This window comes from Phaseolus vulgaris, chromosome 7 (genome assembly GCF_051622355.1).
Source record: "Phaseolus vulgaris cultivar YP4 chromosome 7, ASM5162235v1, whole genome shotgun sequence".
NCBI classification, from domain to species: Eukaryota; Viridiplantae; Streptophyta; class Magnoliopsida; order Fabales; family Fabaceae; genus Phaseolus; species Phaseolus vulgaris.
The window spans coordinates 54,542,359-54,554,367 of record NC_143504.1 but is presented as its reverse complement, the minus strand read 5'-3'; the positions used below and the strand labels follow the sequence as shown (position 1 = coordinate 54,554,367).

Here is a 12,009-nt window from a genome sequence, read left to right as displayed (position 1 = left end):
TTTGTGCTGTGTTTACTGCTAGGACAAATATTCCTTGGATGCTTCTTAATCAATGGAATGTTTGTCTTAATTACTGTGGGAAAATTAGATTTACGATTACTCATATTTTTTCGTGAAAGAAATGCGTGTGCTGATAAGTTGGCTAATTTAGGATTTTTTTCATAAAGAATTTTTTCTTTGGTATAATAGGTTTCCACCTTGTCTGTTCTTAGAATTCTTTATGAATATGTATAGTCTATATCTATGTATCGTTTTTATTAACATATGAGTTTTGGTTTAGTCCCCGTATTTTTTTTCATGTGATGGTAAATGATTGTTGTTACCAAAAAATAATGAATCAGTTGTATAAATACTAATTTACATGAATATTTTAATGTGTGTCCATTACTATTAAGAATTTTGATAATAATAAATAATGAATGAACTATATAAATATTAATTTACACATGAATATTTTAATGTGTGTTTAGTACAAGTTGTTCATATTAGAACCTTAAATAAAATAAAAGAAATGTTACAGACTCTCAAATAATGCTTTTATTATATATATATATATATTTGAATTATAAAAAAATTAAATTCCTTCCAATTTAACATCCAATCATGGCAAATCATGGAATGTGAGATTGACTTTATGAGATTGTCAAAGTTTGATTGCAATGGAATTAGAATACAACAATGATAATCTTCATTCAACATCAAGTTGCAAGAGATCAAAATAGATGAGTTATACACAATATTCAATTTTCCATAAGTTGTACACAATATTCAATTTTCCACAAGTTGTAGTGTTCTAAGTTTTAGAATGAGTGGTATAAACCTTTGCAACCTGAAAATTAACCCGAAGTCATAATGACTAAAATTGCACCTATAGGCCATGTTGGTCTTTTAAATTAAGAAAATTTCAAACTTTCTATTTTAATCTAATATATATATATATATATATATATATATATATATATATTAGGAATCCAAATATGCATATAAATTTTTGACTAAAAAAATAAGAAAGTTGACTATTGTATAAAGAATAAAACTCATGAACCTATTAATTGAAGATTTTAAATTAGAGATGATATGAATTTCTTATATAAGTTTTGTCGATGTCTCATCATGTGAAATCTTTTCTATGAATTTCTTTAAAAGATCCAACAATAATATACTTTTAAGGATAAAATCAAAAAGTATTAAATTTCGGATTTAGAAAAAATAAAACTTGTTTAATATTTTCCTAACTTGAATTGTTAATATAATAACAAAATACATTTTAAAGTTATATAACAATGTTTTGTAAATAGTATTTTTTTCAAACGAGTAATAAAAATTGGAAAGAAAAATTAAATGAAATTTAAAAAAATATTATAAGAAAGAGGAGAAGAATAAATCTTTGTCCCACGTTAGTGACAGAGAGAATGCGCAACGCGTAGCGGAAGTCATAAGAAAGAGAATAATTTGAGAGTTCCGAAGCAAACACAGTGCGACCTCGTTGGTTCCGAAGCTCCAAACAGAACCATCATGTCCGCTAGATTTCGGTAACCCTCTTTGTTTTCAGATATGATTCCGTCCTTTCATCCTTTTCTTTTAATGAATTCATCATTCATGTCATGTTTTCACCAGCCACGCCAGCGAAGCATTCATTATATATTTCTTCTCTTCCTTTTTATGGTTTGGAAATATTCTTTACTTTGAATAAAAAACTATGATAGCTTAAAGATTTGTTTATGCAGGGGATCAGAAGAACACCAACATGGTTCTTCTTCCACCACCCACAGAAACAACACTTCACATCATCCCCCTCCCCAAGCTGCTGGAATTGTTGCTACTTTGAAGGATAAAAGGTCTTCAACAAACATCATATCATTTCTTCTGTTTTTGAAAATTTAATTTTGGTTATGTAACAGTGCATTGACTTTATTATACTGCAGTCTTATGTTATCAATTATTATTAAATGAGAGTTTAATAGACATTCAATTTCACTTTTAAAAATCACATTTTGTTGGTATGATTTTCAAGGTATTTATTATAAAAATCAACTGAATTATTGCATAAATCAGATTAGGCTGTTACAATTCGTTGTCTTTTAAATAATAGCTGCATTCATGATTCCTTATTCTCTTTTATGAACTTGGCAGTGTTGATGAGTTGCGGGAGCTTTTATCCAACAAAGAGGCATATCAGCAGTTTTTGCATTCACTTGAGGAGGTCAAGATTCAAAATAATGTAAGATATGGAGTTATGGTGGTGATTCTGAGAATTTCTGGTGGTGTGATCCATTATAGGCTTCCTTTTTTGTTACTTTTTCATATTAATTTCACTGTGTCGCTTTTGAAGTAACAGAGTATGCATTTTTTTCTGGTATCGAGTTGGATAGAATGGAAGAATTGGGGATATGCAAATGAACTTATTCGTCAGAATTTCTCCTAGTTGACCTAATTTCCTGAGCTGTTATGCTTTGTGGATGAAATTGTTGATATTTTTGGTAGCGATGAGTATAGAAGTGTGACTGTTAGCATAAGCTATTTTTGGTAGTGGCAGGTGGTTGATCCTATAAATGGTTTATCAAAGAAAGGTTGTGAGTTTAAATCCTTCTTGTTACAGTAGGGAGATTGTTAGCCTAATTATGCTAACCTCAATTTTAAGATTTTTGAGTTTAATGTCCAAAGTCCCCATCCGTAGTGCTTATATTGGGTGCAAAACCTCGTTGTTCGATAGCCTACTTAAGCGCATAGAAAAGTTTCTGCTAGCTGTCATTACTAGTGTTTCAATTTGCATAGTTGCAATATTGAAGTGTCAATGTCAGAATTCTGCATTTGTACTACAATCTAAGTATCCAAACAATTGCAATGTTTTTCACTTTTCATAAACGGCGTTTTCTTTCTGCAACTCCATAACTTCTTCTTGCACCTCTATATTTTTGGTGAAAAACTAGATTTACCCTTAATAAAATTAGAAATTAAGCCTAAGTCCTTTAACCCATCATCATCTTTTTCGTTCCAGTGCACACAGCATTTTTAATTCTACAATTCAAAAGTTATTTCTAAATTCTTTTGAATTGTGGAATTCGAAAGGGTAAAATTTGGAAGAATTTAGAAAATGACTTTGAAATTATAGAATTCGAAAATCAATTTTATATTTTAAATTCTATACAATTATGAAATCATTTTTGAATCTAGAAAATGACTTCCAAATTGTAGGAAGGGAATTTTTAGAATTAAAACAATTACGGAAATTATGGAGGTGTAGGAGGAAATTCCCTACGTAAACTCACTAGGGTTCCCATGAGGTTTCTGGTGAGACCCAAAATTCAGATAGTAACTTCTTTAGAAGTTTTTAAATGCTGTTGTCAACGGATGTTTTTAGATGGGCTTTACTCGATGTTAATGGCACACCATCACTACAAAGTAAATGCCGAAAATTCTATTGTTCTATTGCTTGTATTTTAACACATTTTTACCCCGAATTATTTGATCAGGTGAATGATGAACTTTGCAAGGAGAATCTGCAGCTTGCTGGTGAGTTATTGAATTCTTTTCATTGTGACGATGCCATGAGATGGCTAGCTGCTAGCTGAATAGTTTAGATAATCTCAAAACACTTTATTTTAAATTCAGACGAAAATCTACGAAAAGAACCTCGCATTGTGGAACTCAGGAACCAGGTATGATCATAATCCTATGATTTGTTTGAGTTTCTATATTCTGAAGTGAGTATAAATTTGACCCCTTTTCATATGGAAACAGCATAGAATAATTTGTACGACTGAGTTAGCTGCTGCTCAAGAGAAACTAAATGAGCTTTACAGGCAGAAAGAGAAAATGACAAAGTTGGATTCCCCACTCTATCTTCTCCAAAGGATTCAAGGTATGAATTGACATGGTGACTTTCTCTCATATACACCTAATTACTATAATCAAGAAATTTTTCTTTATGACCTGCTTGGTTTCGTAATATCTTATAATGATTTTGCAGAGGCTATGAATAAGACAGATGAGGAATCTGAAAATCTGCACCATCAAGTCCTTGACAGAGAGATTGACCTTGGAGCATTTATGCAGAAATACAAAAAGCTACGTACCGCTTACCACAGGAAAAGTCTAATAAATCTTGCAGCTAAGACATCAAATATACGAGCATCGCATTCGGAAATCAAGAATTAGGAATGTAACTTGTTTGTAGACCCAGTAATTGATTTTCTGTTCATTCTTGCCAATATAGTGGTCATCTGTCAATATTTAAGTAGTTTCAGACCATCTGAAAAATAGTACACAATCTCCTATTGTTTGGCTCCAGCGTTATTTTCATCAATAAGATTTTTCTAAGGCTGTGTTGTCTTGTAATGATCATCGTTATTATAGGATCCAACTTCTGTTTTAAGTGTTTGGACATGTGAAAATAATGCGTTGTGCTTTGTCATAAAAAAGGTTAAGTTTCACGTCTCTGCAAAAAATGGTCCAGATAATATCCTCAAAATTGCATTTTATTCTTAACTTTTAAAGTCCACATCATCAGCAGTCATTTGATGAGGGTTCTTATAATGTTAATCTCCCTCTAAAAGACGAACAAGGATTTGGGTACGTGAATCTTTATGATCAAGGCCGAGAAATAAAAGGCAAAGCACAATATTTCACTGCCATTGGAAAAGCTCCATTCCAGTCATCTAGAAGGTACAACAAATATCCGGTATATTGAAGCGGGAACAACTAGAATCGTTGTCTCATATATACATTTCACTATTTTTGTTCTTGTTTCCTTAGGTTGTACATGGAAAACATAGGAAGTAGGAACACAGATCGGGGGTTATGAACAGTATAAATATTAGCTATAAGCCTGAAAGAGGCATCATAACGACTAAACTAACAGTATCGAAGGCTAGCCGGACTAAAACCACTGCTACGAAATTGAAGTAATCAACAATAGTCGAACAGAATAATTTCAACCAGTTGATTATTACCTGGCATGACCGCCCTCACGAAAATAAATAAGATCTTTATCTTCTACTATGTGAACCAACTGGCTCAAATTTATGCAACCACAACGAGTCTCATTTTTCTTCCAAGTAACCTAGCTCTTTGTCCCACTTAAGGCCAGACATCTGCCGACCAAAAGGCACAATGAGGTTATACCGGAAAACCTGCCAAGAAAATGTAGAACCATCACATGAGCATTACAATTATGCTGGAATTAAAGATTTAAAAGGACCGAGAATTCAATTCTCCATTTCCCAGGAAACATTACGGCAAATGACCTAGCTCACCTTATCATTGATTTCTTGTAACTGAAGTTTCAAATTCTCTGAACTTTCAACCCACTCAGAGTGATCTCCTCTACATTTAGTAGCCCAAGCTTTCTTTAAGGACATCCTCCATTCAGATATTTTAGATCTTATTTCTTTGTTAAGCTCAACCCACTCTGGTGCACATCCATTTTTGGATAAGATTCGGTACAGAGTGTCTTCAGCTGGATCTGCATGAAGATTTGTGTCAAGCTTAAGGGGCTTGCCTTTTCCTGGCAAGTTCTCAAACTGGCCCTCTTCCATGGAATGCCATATCCTTTGCTCAACAACGTTAATAATATCAGTTTCTGACCTGTCCAACACCCGGTTTGTGTTAAACACCCCAGCTGAGGAGTAAACCAACATAATGTCGCCAAAAGTATTGGATTCAAAATCAATATTGGTAACACTATCAATCGTACCACTAATGCACCAGTGCCCCCTCGTCCTGAGGGCAACTTAACTGGCCACTGGGAGATGTTAAAACCAATGATACATATACTATACAAAGGAATGCTGATAAAAAACTTTATAACACTTTCTCTTTTATTGGTTGAGAATCACAAGCACTCCACTAATTTTGGAAATGAGAATCACATATTTAGTGAGAACTATACAAATTTCACTCATTAGGACCATAATTTCTTTACAACATCTGCAATACAAGTTGTTTATAGCATTCTTAGACCAAAGAACTAATTCTTATGCAGTCTCACCATCATAACAATTGACATGATCGCTTTTATACAAGAATTAAAGAACAGAACAGTTACTTATATCATCATCGATTCTTAATTGCTCTTAAGAATGGCGAGACAATTGTAGAACCGGTTTCCAGTTCTTACCATCCAGACAAAAAACTTGTTGAAATTCTTAAATTTCAGAAGGCATTGTAGAGCCTACCAAAAGTGAGTTAAGTAACTCCACCATGGTTAGAAATTAAAAATGCTCTTAGAATGTATATTGGTAGCATTTCTAATCTACCAGAGGGCACAGCTTTATGGTAGTGTTCATCCGCTTTTAATTCCATTTGCTACATCCAAGATAAAGATGAAAGTTCCACTTCTTTATGTTTTTATTTCATATGTATAATTTCAGATTTAACTCATGTATTCACCTTGCAAGAGGAGATTAATGAATTACACTAAAAAATCAAATAAATAGACTGAAACATCTAAACAATTTACTATAGTACAGAAATTTTATCCTAACTTCAATCATTCAAAGAACCGAATCTATCAATTTCATATTCTCCGACATTTTAAACCTAAGGAAATGAAAGTGCCGAGATACAGAGATATATCCAATAAAGATAAAGCCGAACTTTGTTTCGTTGCTTGCGCCACCGTAAACGATTCAGAACAGAAAATTTTAATCTCACGAATGCACGCGAGCACGCGCAAATGTCAGGGATTTCAAAAAGTTTACTGAAATTCGATTCCAGGAACAACGGCCTTTTCACACATGTGCGCGCGCGTTATTATTACCTGACACTGTTGCGCTGGCCGCGTAGCTCCGGCGGTAGTTGGCGATCGTGAACGGCGTCGATAACGGCCGAAAGACGATCCATGAGCTTCTTCCCCGTCTTAGACTTACCAGAAGACGATGACGAGGAAGAAGAAGAGGAGGAGGAGGAGAATCTAGCGGTGGAAACGAAGAGGGCGCGCGAATCGATACTCAAAGATCCCCTGAGGCGAAGACACGTTGCCATGCTTACTCTCTCACACCACCCTCGAATTCTGCTTCTGCAATAGGTTCCTGTCACCGCTGTTCACAGATCTAAAATTATAATATAAATTCGTTCTGTAATTGTTTTCTTTTATTTAAATCTAAATAAGTTGTATCACCAATAAATGTTCTGTGGTTGACATTCTAAACTTTTATTAGTTCGGTGATATTTTGATATACTGAAAATAACTCAATATTTTTAATTTAAAGTATTAATATATATTATTATATTATTAAAATATGTTGTTAAATGCATAATTTTATTTTAAGAGAGCATTCAAGTATTATTTTTATAATTTTTTTCATAACATTTGAATATTTAAAATAAATAAACAAGATTATAGTGAATATTTCTACTTTTACATTCTTATGATAATTGAGTAATTAGATTCTTGTTTTTCAAATGTTAATTATCCACATATTTGAATGTAAGATGAGTTATCAAAGTAGATACAAATAATGTTCATATTTTTTAATGAAAGGAAAATGTACGTCGAGATTATATATATGTCATTTTTTTTATATGGTTTTTGTTAAGGTTCAAAGAGTGACCTAAATAAAAATATTTTTTTTAGTCTAGTTTGATGTCCATATGAGTCGAGGTTAGGTTGACTCGAGATATCAAAATGATATTATTTTTTAATAAATAAATATTATTTAACGATTTTGAAAGTGTTTAGTTGATATGTTGTGGTACTTTAATTAGAGTCACTAATTTTATAGTAATATAAACTTTTGTATATTTTATTAATCTGTATTTGTTTTAATTATACATATAATAGATGTAGAAAATATTAATAGAATTGTTTCAATGATATTTAGACCAAGATAAATGATGTAGAACATTAAACTCTAGACTTTCTTACACTGATGTATCATGAAATTTTTTGTATAGACAAATTATAATTTTTTTTTTAATTTTCAATGGTAAAATATGGCCAATAGGCCTAACATAAGATCATAATATGCCGAAATTTATGGTTTATTTTAAATATATAGGTCAAATTGGACTATCAATTTTTTTTTAACTTTGTCTACAGGATTAAGATAGATTGGATTGGATCGTTCATTTTAACAACCACATTGACATCTTCTTACCATGTTTCTCCTCTATGGCCTTTGTCCACATGCTCACAAGTGCATGTACTTCCACACATCCTTAGTTCAAAGCTCTTGACTTCCGCCTCTTTGTCTCCTTTAACCACATTTTGTCTGTTAATGCCAATACGAGTTAAGTTAACACAAGATGAAATCTTAAATTTCTTAAGTCTTTCCACACCTAAGTTTATTATAACAAAACAAGATAGTTTTGGTGTCTAACATAACCATATATGTGTGAAGCAAGGTTAATCATAACCAAGTGCAATTATTTATTTAAAGATATAACTCATGGTTAAAGCACAAAGGAAGATAAACAAGGTCCTATTAGACAATCTCCTCAAAAGAAGAAATTGAATACTAATGATAAAATTGAGTCCTTAAAGAGTGTCAAATAATACTAAAAGGTTAAACAAGATGTTTAAGATGATCTTGTATTTTATGTCAAGCTTACAAAATAAAGAAGTAAGAAGAAGACCAAAAGAAGCAAGTATAAGATCAATAAAAAATACTCAATAACTTATTTATTTTTATGAAGCGTTAGAAGCTTGCAACATAAGAAAGAAAGAAGAAGATCAAGAGAATATGCCCATGAACTTCTCTTTCTTGGTATAACATCATAGGGACAAGCTATTAAAAACAAACAAGTCTTTGAGAAGAACCAAGTTCATATGACTTTGAACCAAGTTTAAATAGTTTAATTAATCAAAACTTGATTACAAATGAATACATAAATCATTACTAATTTCTCACAAGTGAGGATATAACAATATTTCTCACAAGTGGGTAACCTCATAGAATGAAGAGTATAAAGGTTTCACACTTCACATAAAGAACAAATCACACTCAAGCTTATAATACTATATTTCTTTCCATGCTTAAATGATGAGATATCGGTACACTCATTTATTATGTATTAGGATCAAAGAATGTTAGATTGTCTTACTTGATTGTCATGAACTTTATAAAACAAACATTAAAAGGTTGATTATTGTAACAAGGTACGCAATGACATATTCATATTTGTTATCATTAAAACTTTATCCATAAAGAGATGACATAGTAGTTCTAGACAAACCTTAAGTTAAGAGAAGTGTGAAGTGAAGACAAACACAAAGTGTTAATCTAAGTCAAGGAAATGCTAAACAACAAGAAATGTTGCATGGTAAACAAACAAGTAATAAAAATGTGAATATTTTTCAAAAGTAATAATGATATTGAGTTCTTTTGTATGAGAATTTTTTTTTCTTTGAACAAGAAATAATGTTTCAAACATTGTGTTGGAACAACATAACAAAATGGGAGAGTTTAATGGAAGCATAGATATTTCCTAAATGTTTCTAGGGTTGACATTTATATATTTGATTAATATAACCTCTTTGAGGCGTTGCATGGAATGACCTCTTTGGAAATGCTTTACAGGGATCATCCACCTCTTTAACATTTGCAAATATTTAGATTGTTGTGTTATGCACACAATAAATAAAGACAATATGATAAGTTTATCGGTAAAAGTAGATGTGCATTTTTACTAGATACCCCCATGAAAAATGGTGGAAGGTTTTTAATTTAGAGACTTTTGTCTATTGTAATGTCACCTTTATTGAAAATGAATTTTCTTTATGTCAGCTACATGTTCACCACCAAGGCATGTAACGATATTTTTAATTTTGGTAATTTTCATTAATTTAATTGTGATTCTATTTATGATATTCTTAATTCATGATGAATTTTGTGACTATTTAGTTTTTTTGACTTACTCAAATTTTCTTATTTTTCTTTTCCTTTTGAAAGCATTCTTAATAATAGGAACATAGTACTTTTCTAAACTATTTTAGATGGGACCACAAAGGCTCATCAATAGTTTTACTGTTTGAGTCTTAACCGAAACCACATGAAACAAGAATAAAATAATTGTTTATATTTTTTTACCAAAGATTGACTCTGATACTAGTTAGTGCTAGAGTAACACGAAAAGCATACTTGTAATTTTTGTTCATGATTTTATGAAATATGGAATAAAAGATGACAAATAAAAGAATAATCAAATGAGCACTTACAAGAATGAAGCAAAATTTAGAACTTTTCAATAAACGGTCTGATTTCTTCTAAAAAGAATACTCAAGAGTTAAAAGATAATACAAGAGTTTTTTATTACACAATTTATAATTATTTATTCTTTTTGTAAAAATAATTTTTCAGCGTGCTTTTTTTAGTCAAGACTTTATTTAACCTTTGCGTCTGTCATCTTTTATAACTATGTAGCATAAATCTTTATTTTTTGTTTTCCTTCTTCATAATTCAACTTTTCTTTTTAACTTCTCATGTTATCTTGTGTCACTTTGCAACATAAGTCTTTATCTTTTATTTTTCTTCTTCATAATTCATACCAGAAACGACTTTATTTTTTTTAGATGCTTTTTAAATATAACTAAAGAGTCATATTTATTGATTGTTCATTATTCCTTTAGTTTTGAAAACTCTGAAATTAAATCATTAGAGATTTAATCTATCACTATCATCTTCATTTTTCAGATACGGAATACTAATGTTTATACTTCTTCTAGTAATTCTTCTTAGTCATCTCATGACGATAAAACTTTTAGTAACAACACTTTTATTTTCATTTTGTTTTTGCTCTTTACATTTAGGTCCAATTTTTTTGGTTATTTCATTTTTCTATTTCTGTCGAGGTAACCAACATGAACCTATGTTTTGAAATTCAGATGGTGCATTTTCCCCCATTGCCATTACGTCCCATTAATAAAATTAATATAAAGGTCATTTTATATTTACCCTTCTCGTTAAGTTAATTTGATAATATTCCGATTTCATGTTGAATTTTCAAAAATTAGTACATTATGTAATTTATTTATCAATTCTTACTTATTAGGTAAGGGGTACCTAATCTATTTAAAGGTTTATAATTAATTATCATTCGTCGCTCGCTTTTTTCTAATTCATTTGCATTGAAGGTGACACAACTCCAAGAAGATTTATTGTTAACTTTCGTTCTAAAAATTTCTTTCTTTCTTTTTTGCAATATTATAGTGTACCGGTACTGGGCGAGGCCGGGACCCACCTGCCTGCCCGACTACCGAGAGACTGATAAGTCAATATCTTCAGAAATCTGGCCGAACGACCGGCAGACCGAGACCTTTGTATACTTGGCCGACTGACGAATGGCCGAGACCTCCGTATACTTGGTCGACTGATGAATGGCCGAGAGACTGATAAGTCAATATCTTTAGAAATCTGGCCGAACGACCGGCAGACCGAGACCTTTGTATACTTGGCCGACTGACGAATGGCCGAGACCTCCGTATACTTGGTCGACTGATGAATGGCCGAGACCTTCGTATACTTGGCCGACTGACGAATGGCCGGGACCTTTGTATACTTGGCCGACTGATGAATGGCCGAGACCTTTGCATACTTGGCCGACTGACGAGTGGCCGAAACCTTTGGAGACTTAACTAAGATGGTCGAAGACCACACTTATTTGGCCGATGGCCTACCCTCACCATGAGAATGTGGCCGACGGCCGAACCCTATTACGATTAACGCTCAAACCGAGATCAGTAAAGCTAATCCATCATCAAGAATTAGGTAATGCAACCCTAAGCGGTATCCACCTCGATAAACGGGCCCAACAAGGTAGGCCCATTAGAATAATATAAATAGCACGCATTCCAAGGAGTAAGGTATGTCATTATTACTGTTCACCTACCTGAGAGCTAACCACCCACTTTACTGACTTGAGCGTCGGAGTGCCTTCGTAGGTACCCCCACCATCCGGTGTTCACCCGACGACCGAGTCCCGAGTGTCGAAAGATAAGCAGAAGGAAGAGAAGGATCTCGGTTCATCACTCAGCCACCTGCCCGATCGAAGGAAGGAGAAGAAGACTTC

General features: G+C 32.5%; 2 protein-coding genes across 2 annotated transcripts; one reads left to right on the top strand and one right to left on the bottom strand.

Moving 5' to 3' along the window:
• Window positions 1-1,387: 1,387 nt before the first annotated feature.
• LOC137830319 (vacuolar protein-sorting-associated protein 37 homolog 1) lies at window positions 1,388-4,338 on the top strand. The gene is made up of 7 exons (XM_068637586.2): window positions 1,388-1,532; window positions 1,728-1,838; window positions 2,134-2,221; window positions 3,474-3,513; window positions 3,613-3,659; window positions 3,742-3,862; window positions 3,971-4,338. The coding sequence occupies exons 1-7, from the start codon at window positions 1,516-1,518 to the stop codon at window positions 4,156-4,158; spliced, it is 612 nt and encodes a 203-aa protein (XP_068493687.1). The 5' UTR covers window positions 1,388-1,515; the 3' UTR covers window positions 4,159-4,338.
• A 266-nt stretch (window positions 4,339-4,604) lies between these two features.
• On the bottom strand, window positions 4,605-7,073 carry LOC137830318 (Tetratricopeptide repeat (TPR)-like superfamily protein). Its single transcript, XM_068637585.2, has 3 exons — window positions 6,761-7,073; window positions 5,256-5,586; window positions 4,605-5,132 (listed from the first exon to the last, which is right to left on the bottom strand). The coding sequence occupies exons 1-3, from the start codon at window positions 6,982-6,984 to the stop codon at window positions 5,043-5,045; spliced, it is 645 nt and encodes a 214-aa protein (XP_068493686.1). The 5' UTR covers window positions 6,985-7,073; the 3' UTR covers window positions 4,605-5,042.
• Window positions 7,074-12,009: the final 4,936 nt, after the last annotated feature.

Bases quoted from the DNA above. Each gene is read 5' to 3' on its own strand.
- LOC137830318 (XM_068637585.2), bottom strand. From the start codon at position 6,984: ATGGCAACGTGTCTTCGCCTCAGGGGATCTTTGAGTATCGATTCGCGC. The intron at 5,587-6,760 runs GTAATAATAACG...GGTGTTGGACAG, and splicing joins GGCCAGCGCAACAGTGTCAG to GTCAGAAACTGATATTATTA. The intron at 5,133-5,255 runs GTGAGCTAGGTC...TTTTCTTGGCAG, and splicing joins TACAAGAAATCAATGATAAG to GTTTTCCGGTATAACCTCAT.
- LOC137830319 (XM_068637586.2), top strand. The intron at 1,839-2,133 runs GTCTTCAACAAA...TGAACTTGGCAG, and splicing joins GCTACTTTGAAGGATAAAAG to TGTTGATGAGTTGCGGGAGC. The intron at 3,863-3,970 runs GTATGAATTGAC...ATGATTTTGCAG, and splicing joins TCTTCTCCAAAGGATTCAAG to AGGCTATGAATAAGACAGAT.